Source organism: Pristiophorus japonicus, chromosome 4 (assembly GCF_044704955.1).
Source record: "Pristiophorus japonicus isolate sPriJap1 chromosome 4, sPriJap1.hap1, whole genome shotgun sequence".
Lineage (NCBI taxonomy): Eukaryota > Metazoa > Chordata > Chondrichthyes > Pristiophoridae > Pristiophorus > Pristiophorus japonicus.
Genome location: NC_091980.1, coordinates 274989534 through 275012428, shown reverse-complemented (window position 1 = coordinate 275012428; position 22895 = coordinate 274989534). Strand labels below are relative to the sequence as shown.

The following is a 22895-nucleotide window of genomic DNA, read 5'->3' as shown; positions in this document are numbered from 1 at the left end:
AATTGGGGACCATAGTGAATGCTCCCAAAATTGGTATTAAATCAAATGGTTGTTTAAAGCTCAAATTATTAGTGTTTAAAGCTCAAATGCTTTTAGATCAAAGGGTAACAGTTACATTTGGGTTAAGTACTGCAGAATCATTGACATCACTTGCTCAACAGTTTTTTTTCTAAAAGGGCCAATCAGCTCCCTTGTAAAGGGGGATTGATTTTCTGCTAATACTTGCATTTTTGGCTAAGACCCATGCCTGGACCCTCTGCTAATGGCTTGTTGGCTGGTTAATGCTGGCATACTGGCTGCTTTGCATAAACCAGGGTAAGGATGAGGAAATTCCTGACCTCAGGCCACTTTGGGGGCAGATGGAAGTTCTGTCTCAAACAAATCCCCACAGAAACTACCAACAAAGACTGAGGCTTCTTGGATCCACGTCCTGCACAATTTCTGACCTCTCCAAAGGACTTCAGGGGACTTACCAGTGTAGTCAAATAGCTCTGCAGATTAATAAAATAATATTTCTTTAACTTAATACTACGCTTGCTACTGGCCAGGTTGTGTGCTGACAAACATGTTGTATGAATAAATAACTTCATAAAGATATTCATTCATGCATGTTTTATGAAGCCATTGTATGATTCAGGGTACAGATAAATTCTGAGGTAATTTGTTCATCTAAATAAAGACGTATAGACCTTGAGTACATTTCCAAAACAGTGTATGAAGTCTCCACACTGCCTGACTAGACGGTATCTGCAGAAGGAATGTAATGATCTATCTAGGCTACTTGCACTGTAAGCGATGCCAATTGAGAGGTCTTTTGCTCCTGGGTGTGTGCGGATTAGTCAGGCTTGGGGATAGCACGGATGGTCATATTGGTTGAGGTTGGTTCCCCTCATGGCCAGTGGGTGGGTTGCAGTATTTGGGATTGTTTATGTTGAATGGATCTCCTAAAGCAGGCCCCAGACTGTCCTGAATTTCTTCAGTTCCAGGTGGAGGTCAGATACCACTTGTTCTGATCCGCAGATGCCCCATGTGTTTCATCCACCTGTTTATTGTGGTTGGGGATGTATCAGACTTATGGTCTACGGCCATACTAGTCTGAAAATGCCCGTTCTCATCAGATTTTCAAAGCCTAAGCAGAGCCAGGCCTGGTCTGTACTTGGATGGGAGACCGCATTGGAATACCAGGTGCAGTAGGCTTTAGGTGGCTATTAACCATTAAGTGGGCGGTCGAGGGGGTCATTCAGCCTAACTGCCTGCCTCTCTTCCGTGGCTACGTTCATGCCAGGGTATCACTGGAGATGGAGCACGCGGTGTCCACCGGTACGCTCGCAGTCTTTCACGAGAGGTGGGCACCGGTGGGACTGGAGTGCATCATTTCAACAGGAAACAGAATTTAATTTGATTTGATTTGACCAAGGTTCCCTTTAATGTTCAATTATTAATTTGTGGTTTTTGGTGCCCTCAAAAGAAAAAGAAAAAAAAAGAAAGGGAGGCACTTGCTTGAAAGTTACTTTTAAAATAATTTTAGAGCTGTTGGGATTCACAAAGTCTTTTTTGTTAATTTGTAGGTTCTAATGCCCTTTTGATAAGGGGGCACTCGGCTTTATAGTTTAATTAAAATAGTTGTATCAGAGTTGTGCTAGTTTGCTCATTGATGTGGGTACTGACCACACTCCCTCCAACAGTTGCCTGATATGAAGGGATGGAATTTCTGGAGTCTGTGCCTGGTGTGGTATGTGTGATGTATGATTTTGAGTTGGTCTTCATGCATTTTGCTGCAGGTGGTGATATTTAGGATCTGACTTCATACCTTTTTTGTAATTCCTCCTCCCGTAATGGTTGGCCATGGCCTCGTTCCCAGGCTTTCCACCATTAGTCATGGAGGTAAACCTGCCACTTCATAAACCATTTGGGCGACTGCACTTAGAACGCTAACATTCTGATCGCCACATTACAAAAAGGTATTGTAGCCATTGAAAGGATACAGACGAGAGCAACCAGAATGATTGAGGCAATGGATTATGTAAGCCGATAACTTTGGATCTATGGTTCCCAAAGCTCTCCAACACTGGGATGGTCCCTCATATTTTGTCTGGGGATATTGTAGATGTATTGATAGAGATTGATTAGTCAATAATTCCAATCTCATTGTATCATGTGACTACCAAGATGGTAGAATGTGTACTAGATGGACCTTGGTCTTTTCTCATCTAGTATTTCCTATGTTCATAATTGTCCTCTGGGTATGGTTGTTTATGCAAAAAGTGGGGAGTTGAAGAACAGTCCCAAGCGGGTTAACTCCTGATGAAGTCTGTAAAGTAGTGGATGATTCTGGGGATGGCAGTACTGGTCATGATGAAGGGTCTATGCACTTGAAATGCTACCTTATCTGTGTTCCCCATAGATGACTGGCTTATTCAGTGTTCCCGCATATTCTGTTTTGGTTTCAGATCTCCAGTATCTGCTTTGTAATTGGTCAATTTGGATGAAGTGACATTTTTTTACCAATGTATCTATCGTCAAATTTTTCAAAATAATACTACCCTGTATAGCAAAGTATCAAGAGAACCAGTAGAACTATATTGAACTTGTCATGTATTCAACTATCATTGTAACCCATGTATAAGCTGACCTAAGTTGTACACCTTGAGAACATTGACCACAGGGGGTGAACTTGTGGGAGACACTCCTAACCTGGACTTTCAGGTATAAAAGGGGAAGCTCCACCCACCTTCATCACTTGAGGTCTTGGTAATAAAGGTAACTGGTCACAGAGTGACCTTCTCTCAAGTATGAGCCTCGTGTGCATTTATACTGTATAGTAAGGACATATCATTGGCGACGAGGATGGGATTTAAACCACGCGAGCATGGCCACTAGCAACACAGAAGAGAGGTACTGTGTTGGTGATGATTGGGATGACTTTATTGAGAGACTACAGCAAAGTTTTATCACTAAGGAATGGTTGGGACAGGATTCGGCCAACAAACGCAGGGCTCATCTCCTGACGGTTTATGGATCCAGAACGTACTCCCTGATGAAGGACCTTCTAGCGTCAGAGAAGCCAGTGGACAAGACATTCGAAGAGCTCAGTAAGTTGATCGGGGAACACCTTAAACTGGCGAGCAGCATGCACATGGCGAGACACCGGTTTTACACGCACCAGCGGCGAGAAGGGCAAAGCATTCCTGACTTCGTGGCAGATCTCCGGCGACTGGCGAGCCTATGTAAGTTCCCAGATGCATGCAGAGCGGAGATGCTGCGAGACTTTTTTATTGAGAGCATCGGGCATGCTGGGGTTTTCAGGAAACTGATTGAGACCAAAGACTTGACCTTGGAAGCGGCGGCTCTGATAGCCCAGACATTTATCTCCGGGGAGGAAGAGACCAGAATGATGTATGACAAAAATCTTGGCTCAAATGCGGCAAACGACCAGGGAGTCAACATTGTTAACGCGGCACACAGTTCTCTAGGCAGACAAGGGCAATCGGACATGCCCCAGCATGTAGTCGAACCCAAAGGGGGAATTCAACAGAGACGATGGCTAGCTGAACGGCGATTCATGCCATCGCAATGGACAATGGGGCCAGTAATGGGGCCATCAACACCTGTTAATGGTGTGCTTAAGGACAGTTACAGAAACAGTCAGAGGTGCTCGACTGGTAATGGACCTTTTGTTTCCAACAACGGGGCCTCCAGCTCATGCTGGAGGTGTGGAGGCAAACGCCCAGCCAGAGCTTGCAGGTATCAACAATATACCTGCAGAAACTGCAATGTCAGCGATCACTTGGTGCGTATGTGCAGGAAGCCTGCAGCCAGGTTAATGTATGAGGAGGACGGGCCTGATATAAGTCCTACGAGACCAAATGAATACTGGGGGAAATCGCTGGAAGCTGAAGTTCAGCGAGTTCATGTGCAGCACATATACAGTTCATATACCAGGACGCCACCGATAATGATGAAAGTGCTCCTCAATGGCATCCCAGTATTAATGGAGCTAGACCCGGGGGCCAGCCAGTCCCTGATGGGTATCAAACAGTTCGAAAGGTTGTGGGTGTCCAAAGCCAGGAGGCCAAAATTATTGCCGATTGATGCACAGCTACGGACATATACAAAGGAGATCATTCCGGTGCTAGGCAGCGCCACAGTAGTCGTGACCCACAAAGATTCGGAGAACGGGTTGCCACTCTGGATTGTCCCGGGGGATGGTCCCGCACTACTGGGGAGGAGTTGGCTTGCTGTCATGAACTGGAAATGGGGCGATGTCAATGCAATTTCTTCTGTGGAGCGAGTATGATGCTCACAGGTCCTGGATAAATTTGACTCATTATTTCTACCCGGCATTGGCACTTTCATGGGGGCCAAGGTAGTGATTCACATAAACCCGGACGCCAGGCCAGTACACCACAAGGCCAGAGAGGTGCCGTACGTGATGCGGGAAAAGATAGAATGCGAATTGGACTGTCTGCTGAGTGAAGGCATCATCTCGCCAGTCAAATTCAGTGACTGGGCGAGCCCGATCGTGCCGGTGCTCAAGGCGGATGGGTCGGTCAGGATATGTGGCGATTACAAGGCCACCATCAATCAGGTGTCACTCCAAGACCAGTACCCACTACCGAGAGCAGAGGACCTCTTTGCAACCCTATCCGGTGGCAAACTTTTTTCAAAATTGGACCTGACCTCAGCTTACATGACCCAGGAGCTGGCGAGTGAGTCGAAGAAGCTGACCACCATCATGACACACAAGGGGTTGTTTGAGTATAACAGATGTTCGTTCGGGATTCGTTCGGCCGCTGCGATCTTTCAGCGAAATATGGAAAGCCTCCTCAAGTCAATTCCAAGGACGGTGGTTTATCAAGACGACATCCTCATCATGGGTTGCGATACTGAAGAACACCTCCACAACCTGGAGTAGGTGCTACGCAGACTGGACCGGTAGGGCTGCGACTGAAAAAGACGAAGTGCATCTTCTTAGCTCCAGAGGTAAAATTCCTGGGGATGAGGGTAGCAGCAGACGGAATCAGACCCACTGCGTCCAAAACGGAAGCAATCCAGAGAGCACCCAGACCCCGTAACACGATGGAGCTGCGTTCGTTCCTGGGGCTCCTGAACTATTTTGGTAACTTTCTTCGCAAATTGAGCACGCTGTTAGAGCCGCTACACGTGCTCCTACGTAACGGCCGCGATTTGGTCTGGGGGGACAGCCAGGAAAGGGCTTTTGATAGAGCACGCAACTTGTTATGCTCTAACAAACTGTTAACGTTATGTGACCCGTGTAAGAAATTCGTTCTAACGTGCGATGCGTCGTCCTATGGGGTCGGGTGTGTGTTGCAGCATGTGCATGCCAATGGTCAGTTACAGCCGGTAGCTTATGCCTCCGGAAGTCTGTCCCAGGCAGAAAGGGGCTACGGATGGTAGAAAAAGAGGCTCTAGCATGTGTATGTGCAGTAACCAAAATGCACCAGTACCTGTTTGGCAGGAAATTTGAGCTGGAGACAGATCACAAACCCCTAACGTCCCTTTTGGCCGACAACAAGGCCATAAATGCGAACACATCGGCCCGCATACAGAGGTGGGCACTTACGTTAGCCGCCTATGACTACACAATTCGGCACAGACCGGGCACCGAAAACTGCGCCGATGCACTCAGCAGGCTCCCACTAGCCACCACTGAGGGGGCAACTGAGCATGCTGCTGAGATGGTCATGGCTGTTGAAGCATTCGAAAGCGAAGGCTCACCGGTGACAGCCCATCAGATTAAAGTATGGACAAATAAAGACCCGCTACTGTCTTTAGTTAAGAAATGTGTCCTGAATGGGGACTGGGCAGCCACAGACGGGGCATGCCCTGAGAAATTTAAACCGTTTCATAGATGCCAGGATGAACTCTCGATTCAGGCCGATTGCCTACTGTGGGGAAACCGAGTAGTCATGCCCCAGAAGGGAAGAGAGGTGTTTATCAGAGAACTTCACAATGAGCACCCGGGCATTGTCATGATGAAGGCAATTGCCAGGTCACATGTTTGGTGGCCAGGGATAGATGCAGACCTGGAACTTTGTGTTCGCAGGTGCAACACGTGTGCTCAGCTGGGCAACGCACCCAGGGAAGCCCCCCTTAGCCCCTGGTCCTGGCCCACCAAGTCATGGTCACGCATTCATGTGTACTACGCAGGTCCTTTCATGGGAAACGCCTACTCCAAATGGATTGAGTGTGCCATTTTAAATTCAAGCACATCCTCTGCCACGGTAGAAAGCCTACAGGCAATGTTCGCCACCCATGGTCTACCGGATGGCTTGGTCAGCGACAATGGCTCGTGCTTCACAAGCACTGAATTCCAGGACTTCATGGCAGCAATGGAATCAACCATGTCAGAACGGCACCGTTCAAGCCGGCCTCAAACGGCCAGGCGGAACGAGCAGTGCAGATAATCAAACCGGGGATGCTCAGAATCCAAGGGCATTCCCTACAAAGCCGTTTATCACACCTCCTGTTGGCCAATAGATCCCGACCAAACTCGCTCACAGGGGTTCCACCCGCAGAGCTGCTAATGAAAAGGACGCTCAAAACCAGGTTATCCCTTATACACCCTACTATGAAAGAAATTGTTGAGAGCAGGCGTCGGTCACTATGTGACTACCATGACAGGAATGCGAGGGCGCGATGTATTGATGTAAATGACCCTGTTTTTGTCCTTAATTATGCTGCAGGGCCCAAATGGCTCGCAGGCACTGTGATTGCCAAAGAGGGGAATAGGGTTTTGGTTGTTACCAATGGACACATCTGCCGCAAACACGTGGATCAAACTAAAAGGAGGTTCACCAACCCCATAGAAGAAGCAGAGGAAGAACACGACGTAGAGTTTACTCCGCCACAGGTGACCGAACACCGGAACCAAGTGGAGGAGAGCCCAGTCACTGTGGGCAGTCCGGACAGGCCTGAGGCACCGCAAACAGCAGACACTCAGGCCAGCGCCCAACAACCGGAGCCCCAACTCAGGCGCTCTACAAGGGAGCGTAAACCACCAGAGAGACTTAACCTGTGATCCCAACAAGACTTTGGGAGGGGGAGTGATGTCATGTATTCAACTGTCATTGTAACCCATGTGTAAACTGACCTAAGTTGTACACCTTGAGAACGTTGACCACAAGGGGGTGAACTTGTGGGAGACACTCCTAACCTGGACTTTCAGGTATAAAAGGGGAAGCTCCACCCACCTTCATCACTTGAGGTCTTGGTAATAAAGGTAACTGGTCACAGAGTAACCTTCTCTCAAGTATGGGCCTCGTGTGCATTTATACTGTATAGTAAGGACATATCAGAACTTATTTATGGAATGGCACAGTTTTCCATATTATCAGTTGCATAAGAATTTTAACTATGATATGCTGGTGTTGTTTTCTTTGGAACAGAGGAGACTGAGGAGAGATTTGATTGAGGTATATAAGATTGAGGGGCTTAGATAGGTCCTTCCTAGCCACTCTATTTGCCTTAGCAGAGAGGTCAGTAACCGGGGACAGGGCATAGATTTAAAGTAATTGGGAGAAGGATTAGAGGGGAGTTGAGATTTTGTTTTCACCCCGAGGATGGTGTGGGTCTGGAACTCTCTGCCTGAAAGGGTGGTAGAGGCAGAACCCCTCACCGCATTTAAAAAGTACTTGGATATCAAGGCTACGGGCCAAGAGCTGGAAAGTGGAATTAGGCTGGAAAACTATTTTTCTGTAGGCGCGGACACGATAGGCCGAATGGCCTCCTTCTGTGCTGTAAACATCTATGATTCTATAACCACCGCATGTTGCACCAATAATTAAACAAAGTCTGATGTTAGTAAAAATGTGTTTTGCTCTGATAGTGCTGAGGTTGTACGCGGGTAACGTATACAAGTAATTTATCTCTGCTGCACCAGTTATCTTAGAGTGATAGTGTACCATGGAAATTGTTGCAAATTATGTCCTTGGCAGATACGAGTAGGCCAGCAAACCAAAACCGACTCCTAGTTCCTTTTTGAAACTTCTAGCCAAAAGGTTCCTGTATTTTCTTGTACATATTGTTTCAAGTCAAAATGGATCAAAAGCTTGTGTATGCTCTAATCTAGAGCAATCAAGCGGCACTTACTCACCAATAACCTGCTCACCGATGCTCAGTTTGTGTTCCGCCAGAACCACTCCGCTCCAGACCTCATTACAGCCTTGGTCCAAACATGGACAAAAGAGTTAAATTCCAGAGGTGAGATGAGAGTGACTGCCCTTGACATCGAGTCAGCATTTGACAGTGTGGCATCAAGGAGCCCTAGTAAAACTGAAGTCAATGGGAATTAGGGACAACTCTCCACTGGCAATGCCTAGCACAAAGGAAGGCCAATCCTTCCAGCCCCTAAACATTGCAGGAGTTCCTCAGGGCAGTGTCCTAGGCCCAACCATCTTCAGCTCCTTCATCAATGACCTTCCCTCCGTCACAAGGTCAGAAGTGGGGATGTTTGCTGATGATTGCACAGTGTTCAGTTCCATTCGCAGCTCCTCAGGTAATGGAGCAGCCCATGGCTGCATGCAGCAAGAACTGGACGACATTTAGGCTTGGGCTGATAAGTGGCAAGTAACATTCGCGCCATACAAGTGCCAGGCCAGGACCATCTCCAACAAGCGAGAGTCTAACCATCTCCCCATAATATTCAACGGCATTACCATCGCCGAAGAACTGAAGGAAATCCTTATTAGTCAGGAAATTGTGTTCGGGATATTGATGGGATTGAAGGCCGATAAATCCCCGGGGCCTGACGGTCTGCATCTCAGAGTACATAAGGAAGTGGCCCTAGAAATAGTGGATGCATTGGTGATCATTTTCCAACATTCTATTGACTCTGGATCAGTTCCTATGGACTGGAGGGTAGCTAATGTAACACCATTTTTTTTTAAAAGGAGGGAGTGAGAAAACAGGGAATTATAGACCGGTTAGCCTGACATCGGTGGTGGGGTAAATGTTGGAATCAATTATTAAAGATGAAATAGCAGCGCATTTGGAAAGCAGTGACTGGATCGGTCCAAGTCAGCATGGATTTATGAAAGGGAAATCATGCATGATAAATCTTCCAGAATTTTTTGAGAATGTAACTAGTAGAGTGGACAAGGGAGAACCAGTGGATGTGGTGTATTTGGACTTTCAAAAGGCTTTTGACAAGGTCCCACACAAGAGATTAGTGTGCAAAATTAAAGCACATGGTATTGAAGGTAATGTATTGACATGGATAGAGACCTGGTTGACAGACTGGAAGCAGTGAGTTGGAATAAACGGGTCCTTTTCAGAATGGCAAGCAGTGACCAATGGGGTGCCGCAGGGTTCAGTGCTGGGACCCCAGCTATTTACAATATACATCAACGATTTAGATGAAGGAATTGAATGTAATATCTCCAAGTTGCAGGTGGCGGTGTGAGCTATGAGGAGGATGCTAAGAGGCTGCAGGGTGACTTGGATGGGTTAGGTGAGTGGGCAAATGCATGGCAGATGCAGTATAATGTGGATAAATGTGAGGTTATCCACTTTGGGGGCAAATACTGGAAGACAGAATAATATCTGAATGGTGACAGATTAGGAAAAGGGGAGGTCAACGAGACCTGGATGTCATGGTACATCAGTCATTGAAGTTTGGCATGCAGGTACAACAGGCGGTGAAGAAGGCAAATGGCATGTTGGCCTTCATAGCTAGACGATTTGCGTATAGGAGCAGGGAGGTCTTACTGCAGTTGTACAGAGCCTTGGTGAGGCCACACCTGGAATATTGTGTTCAGTTTTGGTGTCCTAATCTGAAGAAGGACGTTCTTGCTATTGAGGGAGTACAGCGAAGGTTCACCAGATTGATTCCCGGGATGGCAGGACTGACATATGAGGAGAGACTGGATTAACTGGGCTTGTATCCACTGGAGTTCAGAAGAATGAGAGGGGATCTCATAGAAACATTTAAAATTCTGAAGGGATTGGACAGGTTAGAGGCAGGAAGAATGTTCCCGTTGCTGGGGAGTTCCAGAACCAGGGGTCATAATCTAAGAATAATGGGTAAGCCATTTAGGACCGAGATGAGGAGAAACTTCTTCACTAAGAGTGGTTAAGCTGTGGAATTCTCTACCACAGAAAGTTGTTGAGGCCAGTTTGTTAGATATATTCAAAAGGGAGTTAGATATGGCCCTTATGGCGAAAGGGATCAAGGGGTATGGAGAGAAAGCAGGAAAGGGGTACTGAGGTTGAATGATCAGCCAGGATCTTATTGAATGGCGGTGCAACTCGAAAGGCCGAATGGCCTGCTCATGCATCTCATTTCTATGTTTCTATGAATCCCCCATTGTCAACATCCTGCGGGGTCACCATTGACGAGAAACTTAACTGGATCAGCCACATAAATTCCCTGGCAACAAGAGTAGGTCAAAGGCTCGGTATTCTGTGGTAAGTGTCTCTCCTCCTGACTCCCCAAAGCCTTTCCACTATCTACAAGTCAGGAGTGTGAAGGAATACTCTCCACTTGCCTGGATGAGTGCAGCTCCAAAAACACTCAAGAAGCTCGAAACCATCCAGGAGAAATAGCCCACTTGATTGGCACCCCATCCATCACCTTAAGTATTCTTTCCCTCCACCAGCGACACACCATGGCTGCAGTGTGTACCATCTACAAGATGCACTGCAGCAACTTTCCAAGGCTTCTTTCGCAACACCTCCCAAATCCGTGACGTCTACCACCTAGAAGGACATGGGCAGCAGGTACGTGGGAGCACCATCCTGACTTGGAAATATATCGCCGTTCCTTCATTGTTGCTGGGTCAAAACCCTGGAACTCCCTCCCTAACAGCACTGTGGGAGTTCCTTCACAAGGACTGCGGTGGGTCACCACCACCTTCTCGATGGACAATAAATGCTGGCCTTACCATCAACACCCACGTCCTGGAACAAATTTTTTTTTAAAATCCACCTCGCCATAACGTGTGCATCACAATAGCAAATCTCTTTTGGTGTTCACAGTGCCATCGATTATACACTAATTTCGAAGGGAAGTAGAGCTGTGCCTTGTAATGCGCACTGTTCTGCTGGAAGGTGGATCTGTGTCCCCTTAAGACCAAAAGTGTAACCAGAAGTCTCGGGTCATTGAGTTTAGTTGTTGTTTGGCCAGGGAGCTTTAGAAATTGGAATGTATTTGCTCATTTGAGGGTCGCGCTCAAAAGCCATCAGCCTCTTTAGATTGTTTTACATCTGTGTAACAATGCAATTTCTGCACGCCTGGATGTGCTGATTTGATACTAATCAATCTCTCATGGTATTGCTAATGGTGAGTTGGCTCCTATAATCTATTCACTAAGGTACAGCCATGTAAGGCTAATCCCACAAATTGGCACTTGTAGAATGTGGCGAGTTTACAGGGGAAAGTCCATGCAGGAGTCCGCCTAATGTAATGTCATGCTTGACAATAAATATTTATCTAACAGGCTACCATTTGGAGTGTCTTCCGCTCCCATCATATTCCAAGGGGTAAATGAGAAAACTATTGAACCCATGTTTTTAAAAAACAAGTGCCTTGCTCATCAAAAATGCACCTTTATGTTTTGAGATCTTGTAACTTTCCGAGTTTAGGAGGTGTGATTCACGGATATATTTGCATCAATCCACAGCTATTGTAGTCGGTGTGTTTTTTTTGAGATGGGGGGGATTTATTGAATAATTCTTCTTTAGTTTGGAGACAATAACACATTCCAACACAATTGTGTATGATGACAACGACAAAGGTGATGTAAAACTGTCCTGACATCTCAGCTTCCTCACAAAAAGTTCAATAAAACTTTTCCAAAAGGTTTTTTTTGTAAACAACTTGTTTCTATGCTGATTATCTTGGTTTCCTGAAATACAAAATGATGAAAACTTCTTCCATTTGCAGCAGTTTCTGATGCATTAATATTTGTGATTCAACTTAATTTACACTTTTTAAAATCAACAGACAATTGATCCACGGCAAAATGCAATACCTGGCAATAGGAATTTTAGTGCTAAACCATTTCCTGGTTAAGGTCAACACTGCTCCACTGGAAGAGCTGGAAAATGGAGCCAAACACTGGGTCGTACTTGTTGCTGGATCCTCTGGCTGGTACAACTACAGGCATCAGGTACTGAACTAGATAGAATAAGTGGATCGTTCATGTGTTGGTTTGTTTTATTCTCCTGTGTTCCCAGCTGCATCTCTATCCTGTTCAGAAGTATTTTGAGCAACCACCTCTAGGCATTTTAAGCGAGCCTGAATTATTTCTAGCACTACATTCAATTAGCCTTTCCCACTGAAAATGTATATAACTCATCAAGCTTAGTGACTTGAATCCGGATATCACACACACTTGCGCTGGAGAGGGGTACAGAGGGGATTTAGAAGGATGTTGCCTGGACTGGAGAATTTTAGCTATGAGGAAAGATTGGACAAGAACATAAGACATAGGAGCAGGAGGAGGCCATTTGGCCCCTTGAGTCTGCTCCACCAATTAATAAGATCATGGCTGATCTGATCTTGGGCTCAGCTCCACTTCTCTGCCTGCTCCCCATAACCCTTCACTCACTTATCACTCAACAATTTGTCTATCTCCAACTTAAATTTATTCAATGACCCAGCCTCCACAGCACTCTGGGGCAAAGGATTCCACAGTTTTACAACCCTCTGAAAGAAGAAATTCCTCCTCATCTCAGTTCTAAATCGGCGACCCCTTATTCTTAAACAACGCCCCTAGTTCTAGATTTCTAGATATCCTCTCTGCATCTACCTGGTCAAGCCCCCTCAGAATCTTGTTTGTTTCAATAAGATCACCTCTGATTCTTCTAAACTCCAATGAGTATAGGCCCAACCTGCTCAATCTTTCTTCATAAGTCAACACCTTCATCTCAGGAATTAACTTTTTTTGAACTGCCTCCAATGCAAGTATATCCTTTCTTAAATAAGGAGACTAAAACTGTACGCAGTACTCTAGGTGTGGTCTCACCAATACCCTGTACAATTGTAGCAGGATTTCCCTGCTTTTATACTCCATCCCCCTTGCAATAAAGGCCAACATTTCATTTGCCTTCTTGTACCTGCATACTAACTTTGTGTTTCGTGCACAAGGACCCCCAAGTCCTTCTGTAATTCTGCACTTTGTAATCTCTCTCATTTAAATAATTTGCTTTTTTATTTTTCCTGCCAAAGTGGATAACCTCACACTTTCCACATTATACTCCATCTGCCAAATATTTGCCCACTCACTCACTTAGCCTGTCTATATCGCTTTGCAGATTCTTAGTGTCCTCCTCACAACTTGCTTTCCCACCCATCTTTTTATCATCAGCAAACTTGGCTACATTGCACTCGGTCCCTTCATCCAAGTCATTAATATAGATTGTAAATAGTTGAGGCCCCAGTACCGATCCCTGTGGCACTCCATTAGTTACCGTTTGCCAACTGGAAAATTACCCATTTATCCCGACTCTCTTTGTTTTCTGTTAGTTAGCCAATCCTTTATCCATGCTAATATATTGCCCCCAACTCTGTGAATTTTTATCTTGTGCAGTAACCTTCTATGTGGCACCTTATCGAATGCCTTCTAGAAATCCAAATACACCACATCCACTGGTTCCCCCTTATCCACCCTGCTCGTTACATCCTTAAAGAACTCCAGCAAATTTGTCAAACTTGATTTCCATTTCATAAAACCATGCTGACTCTGCTTGGTTGCATTATGATTTTCCAAATGTCCCACTACTGCTTCCTTAATAATGGACTTCAGCATTTTCCCAATGACAAATGTTAGACTAACTGGTTTATAGTTTCCTGTTTTCTGTCTCCCTCCTTTTTTAAATAGAGGCATTACATTTGCAGTTTTCCAATCCGCTGGGACCGCTCCAGACTCCAGGGAATTTTGGTAGATTGCAACCAATGGACCCACTATCCCTGCAGCCACTTCTTTTAAGACCCTAGGATGTAGGTCATCAGGTCCAGGGGACTTGTCCACCTTTAGTTCCATTATTTTACAGAGCACTTTTTCTTTAGTGATAGTAATTGTTTTAAGTCCCCCCCCCCGCCCCGCCAAGCCCTTGATTATCCATTATTGGGATGCTTTTAGTGTCTTCTACAGTGAAGACCAATACAAAATAATTGTTCAAAGTCTCTGCCATTTCCCTGTTCACTATTATTAATACCCCGGTCTCATCCTCTAAGGGACCAACGTTTACTTTAGCTACCCACCTCCTTTTTATATACCTGTAGAAACTCTTACTGTCTGTCTTTATATTTCTTGCTATGGTTGTTTTCTTTGGAACAGAGGAGGCTGAGAGGAGATCTAATTGAGGCGTATAAAATTATGAGGGGCATATATAGAGTGGATAGGAGGGACTTATTTCCCTTAGCAGAGGGGTCAACAACCAGGGGGCATAGATTTAAAGTAATTGGTTTGAGGTTTGGAGGGGATTTGAGAGGAAACCTTTTCACCCAGAGGGCGGTGGGGATCTGGAACTCTCTTCTTGAAAAGATGGTAGAGGCAGAAACGCTCTCCATATTTAAAAAGTACTTGAAGTGCCGTAACCTACAAGGCTACGGACCAAAGCTGGAAAGTGGGATTAAGCTGGATAGCTCTTTGTCGGCCGGCATGGACACGATGGGCCGAATGGCCTTCTTCCGTGCTGTAAATTTCTATGATTCTCTGATTTTTATGAGAAACTGCCCTTCAGATACATTACATTGTCTCTTACACCACTCTACCTCATTGTCAGTTAATCAAACTCTCAAAATAAATAATGTTCCATTGCATGAGTTGGAGTAAATATTTTAGACATTCGACTTTTCTTTGCTGTTTTTAGCCATCCTGCCTCCAAATACCTTTATTGTGCTCGGAGTGTTTCTAATATAATAAGCTTTTGAGGTGCATTTCCTCCATTCATAGTTTACTGAAATCTATATGGAAACTTAAAACCTCTGCTGTCAGAGATAATCCCACCCACCACTCCGATCGTGCTCTGCAATCTGATTGATTGCCAGTGAGAATGGAGGTAGCCAGAGGGGTGTAATTGGAGGAGGCAGCTACCAATCAGAGATGGGGGTTGGAGGCCACCATTGCTTCCAACTGATGCTGCACATCTTCATCCCATTTAATTATTATAATTTGATGCGAGACGCCGGCCATTAACGCCCATATGATTTTTTTTGTTTGTTTTGGTCGCTAGCAGTAGTGTATTGGAGATTAATCTTTAATTCTGGTTGACTCCTGAACAACCTGAGAGGGTTGACAATCCCAAACTGCACTCTATAGCAGGGGTCCCCCAAACTGTGGCAAGGGTACGCTAGACATCGCTGGAGGGTATGCGAGAGAAATTGCCTAATGCTGGATTTTATTTATTTTATTTATTGCATTTTAATAATGAGCCATTCAGACAAAGCTTTAAAATTCTGGGAAGTTGTTATATAAAGTAATGAATTTACTTCAAGTTTTACCAATGAGAACACATAGACAGACGATGACGTACATAGCCCACACCTCCAATCACTGTACATTAAATTGTATATTATAATTTGTACATTTTATACAGTGCTTGGGCATTAATGGGGTTAAAACATTAAACCTTTGTGCTGCTGGGGCTATCCAGGCAGCTGGTAGATCTGGAAGGGGTACGCAATAAGTTTGGGAACCTCTGCTCTATTGGGTAAATTTAGTGTTCTCCGTGGGAAGCCATGTTGGGAGGGAGTGTGGTTCCAATCACCAGTACAGCCTTGTCGTACTTTCTCCCTTCAGCTATAGTTTCCCAGTGGGAATGCAAGATTGTTGGGTTTAACCCTCAGTTACTTGTGTTGGGAAAGCAATTAATCCCTCGCTGTTTACTTTCAGGTGTGTCTTTAATTTGGTACATACTTTTCTCATTCTATTTTGTACATAACTATAATGGTCAGGTAAAATTTTCATGAGGCCTTACTACTATAAATTTTTAAAATTCAATGCACTTTATAACCAGAGAAAATAAGTGTTTTTGGTCTAATGGAATCGAGGTTTGTCCCACCCATAGGCCGATGTATGCCACGCCTACCAGATTGTCCACCAACATGGTGTTCCTGATGAGCAGATTATCGTCATGATGTATGATGACTTGGCCCTGAATGAGGAGTAAGTACATTATAAAACAGTTGCAGCAAATTTTGTTTGTGAATGCAATCTTAACCAATAAGGGGTTATGAGAACGGGCAGTGAAGTGGAGCTGAGTCCATGATCGGAGGGCCGTATGGCCTATTGCTGCTCCTATTTCTTATGTTCTTATGTTCTTATGCACAGCAACTGAACAGCTTATGTGTTTATTTTGCTTGTCCGGCAGGAATCCTACGAAGAATATTATTATTAACCAGCCCAATGGAAAAGATGTATACAAAGGTGTACTCAAGGATTATGTACAAGAGGTAACCCTCACGTTGGACTAGGCTTGTAAACAAGTGTGATTATTTTATTTAAAAAAAAATGAAACTTAAAATGTCAGCTTCCATTCATTTGATAACCGTTCAATACATTAAATGGTTACCAGTGTTTTTTAAGCTTTAAGACCCACATCACATGAATGCAGTTTAATATACAAGTATGGCTGATTCAAACAAAATGTTAGCAGTTGTATTTAAGGGATATCGTAATTTTATCCTATGTATTAAATATTAGGAATTGTAAAGTATGGACAGTTTAATTGTCTGTGAATGTACATGAACATTTGACTGAAATGTTTTTTCACTATTCTGTAACTTTGCCCCAGATCTTTGCAAATGCTGACTTGAACAAGCTGCTGCATTGTGCACTGAATTCCTCACCCTTGTAGGAAAGGCATTGATCTACTCACTGCCTTGCTATGAGAACTGGGCAAGTACATCAGTGCCCTAATGCTCTGTCTCTGCAGCTACCCTGATTCCACTTTTTTTTTTTAAGCCAGTTCTTGTTTGTAAGCATTTCTCATAATGTTCATCCTATATTTTGGTGTCAGCCTTGGCTCAGTGGTAGCATGTGTGCCTCCTGAGTTAGAAGGTTGTGGGTTGAAGCTCCACATCAGAGTCAAGCACATAATCTCGGCTGACACTCCAACGCAGTGCTGAGTGAGTGCTGCACTGTTGGGGGTACCGTCTTTCAGATGTGACGTTAAACCAAGGCGGTGCCTGCTGTCTTAGCTGGACGTGAAAGAAGGACTGGGGCGTTCTCCCAGTGTTCTGGCCAAAATGTATCCCTCAACCAACGTTGCTATGTGTTTGTGGTCACATATTTACTTGCTATTTGTGGGTCTTTGCTTTGGGTAAATTGGCAGGCTTGTTTCCATAAATTACAACTGTGATTACACCTCAAAAGTAGCTAATTGGCGGTGAAGGGTTTTAGGACATCCTAATATGAATACACATTCTTTCTTCATTCTCACCTCATTTCATGCATTATATTATCTCCTATATCTAACCCTGGTATACAGCATGTGACCCCAGAAATCTTTTTGGCTGTTCTCAAAGGAGATGAAGAAGCCGTAAAGGACAAAGGTTCTGGCAAAGTTTTAAAAAGGTAAAATGACAGTACCTTAACTAGTTTAATGGCTTGGATAGATTCATATTTTTGGTGTCGAGGAGATGTGTATAATTTGATAAGGCTATTGGACTGAAATAACTGATTAAAGTATCTTTATTTCCAACAGTGGTCTTTTTTTCGATCATTATTTAAAATAAACCTGCCTGATGTTTGTAGTTGTGTATAAATATAGCGACATATAGTTATGAAGATCACTTTCTTCACATAATCTCAGATTATGCTCCCAGAATCATGTTTCTACCATTTGTTATGTGCAGCCGAAATGGGAAATACCTGTATGGGCTGCTGAGTGCTCGTTTAACATATTAGCAAATTCGTTCCAGTAAAATTCCTATGTGCTGTATTGGGCTATCTATGTAGTTAAAATGGCATCCACAGAAATTTTGTATAAGTGCATTAATTGATGCACCAAAAATCCTGCTCAGCAGTGTACTAAGTGAACTTCATCTGCTGAGTACTGGATATAGTGGGGGTGAAATTCTACTTCGGGGACAGTGACGGGCGGTAGTGAATCGATCGCCTGTGTACACCCCACCCTATTTTCCATTCCATTAACGCCAGTGAAATGAAAAAAATATGCGGCTGTTTAACGGCCGGCCGATTTGTAACTGCCCGTTTTGCACGCCCGCCAAAGTTGAATTTCCCCCCCAGCATTTTTCGAACACCCCACTAATGTATTTTATGATTTAATTGAGTTGTATAATGTTCTGTACTTTGGACACTTAAACATCTGATTTGTATTGTGTTAAAATGAAAAATAGACGTAACAATTTAATAGTAGGCAGTGAGTCACTATGCTGGAGCTCCTTTATGGCAAGCGAGCCAAAGGTGGACAGTGGAAACGTTACAAGAACGCCCCCAAAGCCTTCACCACTGACACTCTGGCCGAAAACCACCCTAGGTGGAGAAAGTGCATCCGGGCGGGTGTTGAGCTCTTCGAATCTCAACGCTGCGAGCGTGAAGAGGTCAGGCGCAGGCAGCGGAAGGAGCGTGCGGCAAATCAGTCCCATTCCCCCGACGAATGTCTGTCCCACCTGTGACCGGGTCTGTGTTGGACTGTTCAGCCACCTAAGATCTCACTTTAGTAGTGGAAGCAAGTCTTCCTCGATTGTGAGGGACTGCCTATGATGATGATGATGATGATCTACAGCACTCCATAATGCAATTCTTGTGTGTTTGTTTCTCTCCCAAGCCCTTTACTATAATGGCGCTGAAATTCCGGTCGGAGGCTTCTTTCGAACAAACGCCTCCGACCGGAGAATTTTCACAAAATGACCTGGTGGTCCCGGAGGTGCCTGGGATTCCGGTGGGGATGCCTTCTCTTCCCGCGCAACGAAGTGTGCCCCCGACCTCCAGTTTTAGACGCAGTGTGACTGCACAACCAATTAAGTATTCCACAGCATTCTCATTAATAGCAAGAGAACTCCATATCTACAAGCTTTCATTGCTATTAATGAGAAAAAGAAACAAACACACTAAACATCATAAAATAAAAAACACACCTCACAATTAAAATTAATAAATGTCTTAGAAAAATATAAGTTTTGTAATTAGAGTTAAAAATAAACTTACCTTAGTGGGCAGGGTTTTTAACATTAAAATGTGTTTTTTAAAATTTTATTTTGATATGTTTTTGTATGTGTTAAAACTCTTAAGCTCGTAAAAGTAGGCTATGCGCCTGCTTTTACCAGGCGTAAGAGTGTTCAGGACATTTGCTGGGCAAGAGATGGATAAATACCACAATCTTGCCCATGTGAATGTCCTGGCTGTGGGGATACGGAGGATCTGTCAAGCCAGAGCTTGACAGATCGAAAAGCCGGTTTTCGGCGCATGCGCATTGCGCGCTGAAAACCAGCTTTTGCGAAGATTTCCTGGGTCCGTATGCATTCCCGAGGAGGCCGAGATTTTTGCACCGAACCTCAAACTATTGAATGTAAATTTACTTGGGCCTGGTTAAGTTTCTGAACTACATGTATTCTTGTTAGGGAAAGTTTACTTTGACATTTTTTCTCTTGTAAATTCTTCAATTTGCTAAGTTGAAAGTCATCCTGAATAGTTTATTGAATGCCATTTCACTAATTATGGCACAATCTTTTCAAAAATATTTATTTCTATAAATGTTGGCTTTAATTTAAAAAAATGGTACAAAATGCTTGAATCACTTACAGCAGTTTGAGACTGATAAATGACCCGAGTTTTGTTTTGGCAGTGGCCCCAAGGATCATGTATTTGTTTATTTTGCTGATCATGGAGCAGATGGAATATTGGCATTTCCCAACAGCGATGTGAGTAACCTCTCCTGAAAGTAACACTTGTCACTTTCATTTGAGCATTAGGTGTAATTATCTGTTAAAGGCTTTTTCACTATGTTCAGTGTCAAAAGTGCTGCAATTGCTCTTTAATTGTAAGAATTGAATTCTTTTCCCAGAATAGAACAAGTGGTTCATGGTTTTGATCTAAAGATCAGTATCGGACATGTTATTATAGCAGTCCGATATCCTTTCTGATTTCCATTCTTTTAACGAGCACACTGCCCAAACAAGTCATGTCTTGCACAGATCGATTTACTGGTTCCTCTTGCCACTGCTGCAACTGTTCTTAATGTTTGTGTATGTGAGTGACCATGCCTTTCCTCATACCTATAGTTAATTATACACCCCTTGTCTTATCTCCTCGAGTGTCATTGTCTTCCTATTCTGAATGTGTCTTATGAAATAAACGGATATTTTCACACAATATAATGCCCTAGCTTTAGTTTTCTTTTGGTTAATCTATCAGTTGGTCCACCTTCACGTGCAAAAGAAACCTTGTATTATGATTTTTTTTTTTAATCATTAAATGGTGTGTAATGCAACTAACACAACATCATCCACTTGTGAGAGATCCATCATGTTTAATCCACAGCACTTGTGAACAACGCAGTTATTTTCTGTAACTGCATTTTTCTAATGGCTATCCTATGTACTCACGCGTTCTTTCTATGTACTAAGCGGATCTCCTCCACCTTTAGTTTACCACAGTTTTTGAAGCAGCACGTGGTATTCTGAGAAATTAAATAGATTCACTTGTGTACATATCTGTCCTACTGATGTGGAGAGAGCTGGGTCTGGCTGTGTTAGGGAAGCCAGTCCTTTCCAGTAAAATAATTGACCACCATCAAAGTCAATACTTTTGCACTGTTAGTATAACTCAGAAGAGTTTTGCCCCTGTTTTTAGAACCTTTATTTCATTCTAGTATTCTACAAGAAGTGCTGAATGAAGTGTTTTCTTCTTTTCAGCTTCAAGTTGATGACCTGCAAGAGGCCATTAAGTACATGCATACACAGAAGATGTACGCTAAGGTATTGTAGAGCTTTAAGTTCTTCCATAATGTGGGGGGGGGGAGGTGGCGGGTGGGCGATGCGAGAAATTATGGAACCTGTTAAAAGTTTGTCTCACCAAGACTTGAAGAAACCATGCGCATCACATCAAGGCGAGTCTCAAGTGCAACCTTCCCCTCCCCAAGGTAGGAGGCCGCATCGATCGGAAGGTCCCGCACTGGCTGCTCACCACCTGTTGCCATTGGAAAAGATATCGCGCATGCGCAGCCCTGCAGCAAATTCAAAGGGACCGCACACGAAAAAAATACCATTAGAGGGAACGTTGCTCAGGACTGCATTGTACTTGCTGTGGGAGATGGAGGAAAGAGCAATATTTGTAGCAACCTATGATTTTTTTTTTAAAGAGAGAAATAGGTGCAGGCAGCCAAGATCATTTATTTTATTGTATGTGATGTTTATGCCCTGAGCTCTGGAGTACAGTATTTGCCTTTGTGAGACTGGCACCCACTGAAGTCGTCGCATGTACTTATTTGCTAACAGTGAATCAGTATCTTGTATAGTGTTGAATTTAATCGTAATTTAACCTGTCAGGGGCTGGGTGTCCCATATATTTACATACTGCAGAAGACAAACTGCAGCCAAATGTGACTTCCAATTTCTATTCTCCAACCACCTCGGGCCCCAAACTGAGAATCGGTGAATTGATATGCCAATGCTTCTCTCTTCCTCTACAACTGAAAGCAATAATGGGAGATTTTTCACAGTGCAATTACATTAAGGTAAAAGTATACCTCCAGCACAGCTAGAGGAACATCACTCTGTAGGAAAATGTTTTAGAGTCACCATTTGTTCTGTAGCAATCGTGTGATTTTTCTAAATTATTCCGCAGGTGTTTAGCCAGAAATTTGCACCAAAGGTTGAATGCTGGCATCATTGGTGCTGAGTTTCAAATGGGAAAGGATTTTGGAGAGTGGGGAGGGAGTGAATGAGGAAAGGAACATGATAGTTGTTAGTGATGACCTTTAATTAACAAAAAGGAAGATTTTTGATCTTTTGTATTTTAGTCCTCTTTCTTTCTAATCTAATGTGAAGCCATCAGTCCTTCAGATTAAAGAGATACGAGACTGGAATTGTGTGTAAACAACAATTTGCATTAATGTAGCACCTTTAATTAGTATAACGTTCCAAGGCGCTTCACAAGAGCCTTGCCAAACAAAACTTGACATCGAGCTGCATGCGATATTCGGGCAGGTGAGGTAGGTTTTAAGGGGTGTCTTGAAGGAGGAGACAGAGGTGGAGAAGTTTAGGGAGAGAATTACAAAGCTTGGGACTTGGGTAGCTGAAGGCACCAATGGTGGAGCAATTAAAATTGGGGATGCGCAAGAGACCTAAATTAGAGGAGTGCAGAGATCTCTGAGGATTGTCGGAGGTTAAAATTACAATTTTCATCCTTGTTTACGAATCCCTCATGGCCTCACCCCTCCTTATCTCTGTAATCTCTTTCAGCCTCTCAACCCCACAATATGTCTGCACTCCTCAAATTCTGCCCTCTTGAGTATCCCTGATTATAACTGCTCAACCATCGGTGGCCGTGCCTTCAGCTGCCTGGGCCCTAAGCTTTGGAACTCCCTCTCTAAACCTCTCCGCCTCTCTACCTCTCTCTCCTCCTTTAAGACGCTCCTTAAAACCTATCCCTTTGACTAAGCTTTTGTTCACCTACCGTAATTTCTTCTTGTGTGGCTTGGTGTCAAATGTATCTGTTTTGTCTTATAACACTGCTGTGATTCGCCTTGGGACTTTCTACTACGGTAAAGGTGCTATATAAATATTTGTGGTTGTTGTTACAGAGATAGGGAGGGGTGAGACCATGGAGGGATTTGAAAACGAGATTGAGAATTTTTAAGTCGATCCAGGAATGTCGCAGTAATAGCAGGAGAACTCAATGGCCTGAATATTGGTCAGCAGTGGTGTTTCCTTGGTTACCTTAAGTTCTAGTTCTCTGTTATGC

General features: G+C 43.9%; 1 protein-coding gene across 2 annotated transcripts in view; it reads left to right on the top strand.

Annotated features, from left to right (window-relative positions):
• lgmn (legumain) overlaps positions 1 to 22895 on the top strand; it is a 75543-nt gene that overhangs the window by 14536 nt on the left and 38112 nt on the right. For both annotated transcript variants that reach the window (XM_070879500.1, XM_070879498.1), the window contains 6 exons: positions 11966 to 12131; positions 16036 to 16133; positions 16339 to 16420; positions 17458 to 17543; positions 19777 to 19852; positions 20846 to 20908. In XM_070879500.1, coding sequence (XP_070735601.1) covers positions 11985 to 12131; positions 16036 to 16133; positions 16339 to 16420; positions 17458 to 17543; positions 19777 to 19852; positions 20846 to 20908 — 552 coding nt within the window. In that variant the 5' untranslated portion in view covers positions 11966 to 11984. The remainder of the gene's footprint in view (positions 1 to 11965; positions 12132 to 16035; positions 16134 to 16338; positions 16421 to 17457; positions 17544 to 19776; positions 19853 to 20845; positions 20909 to 22895) is intronic.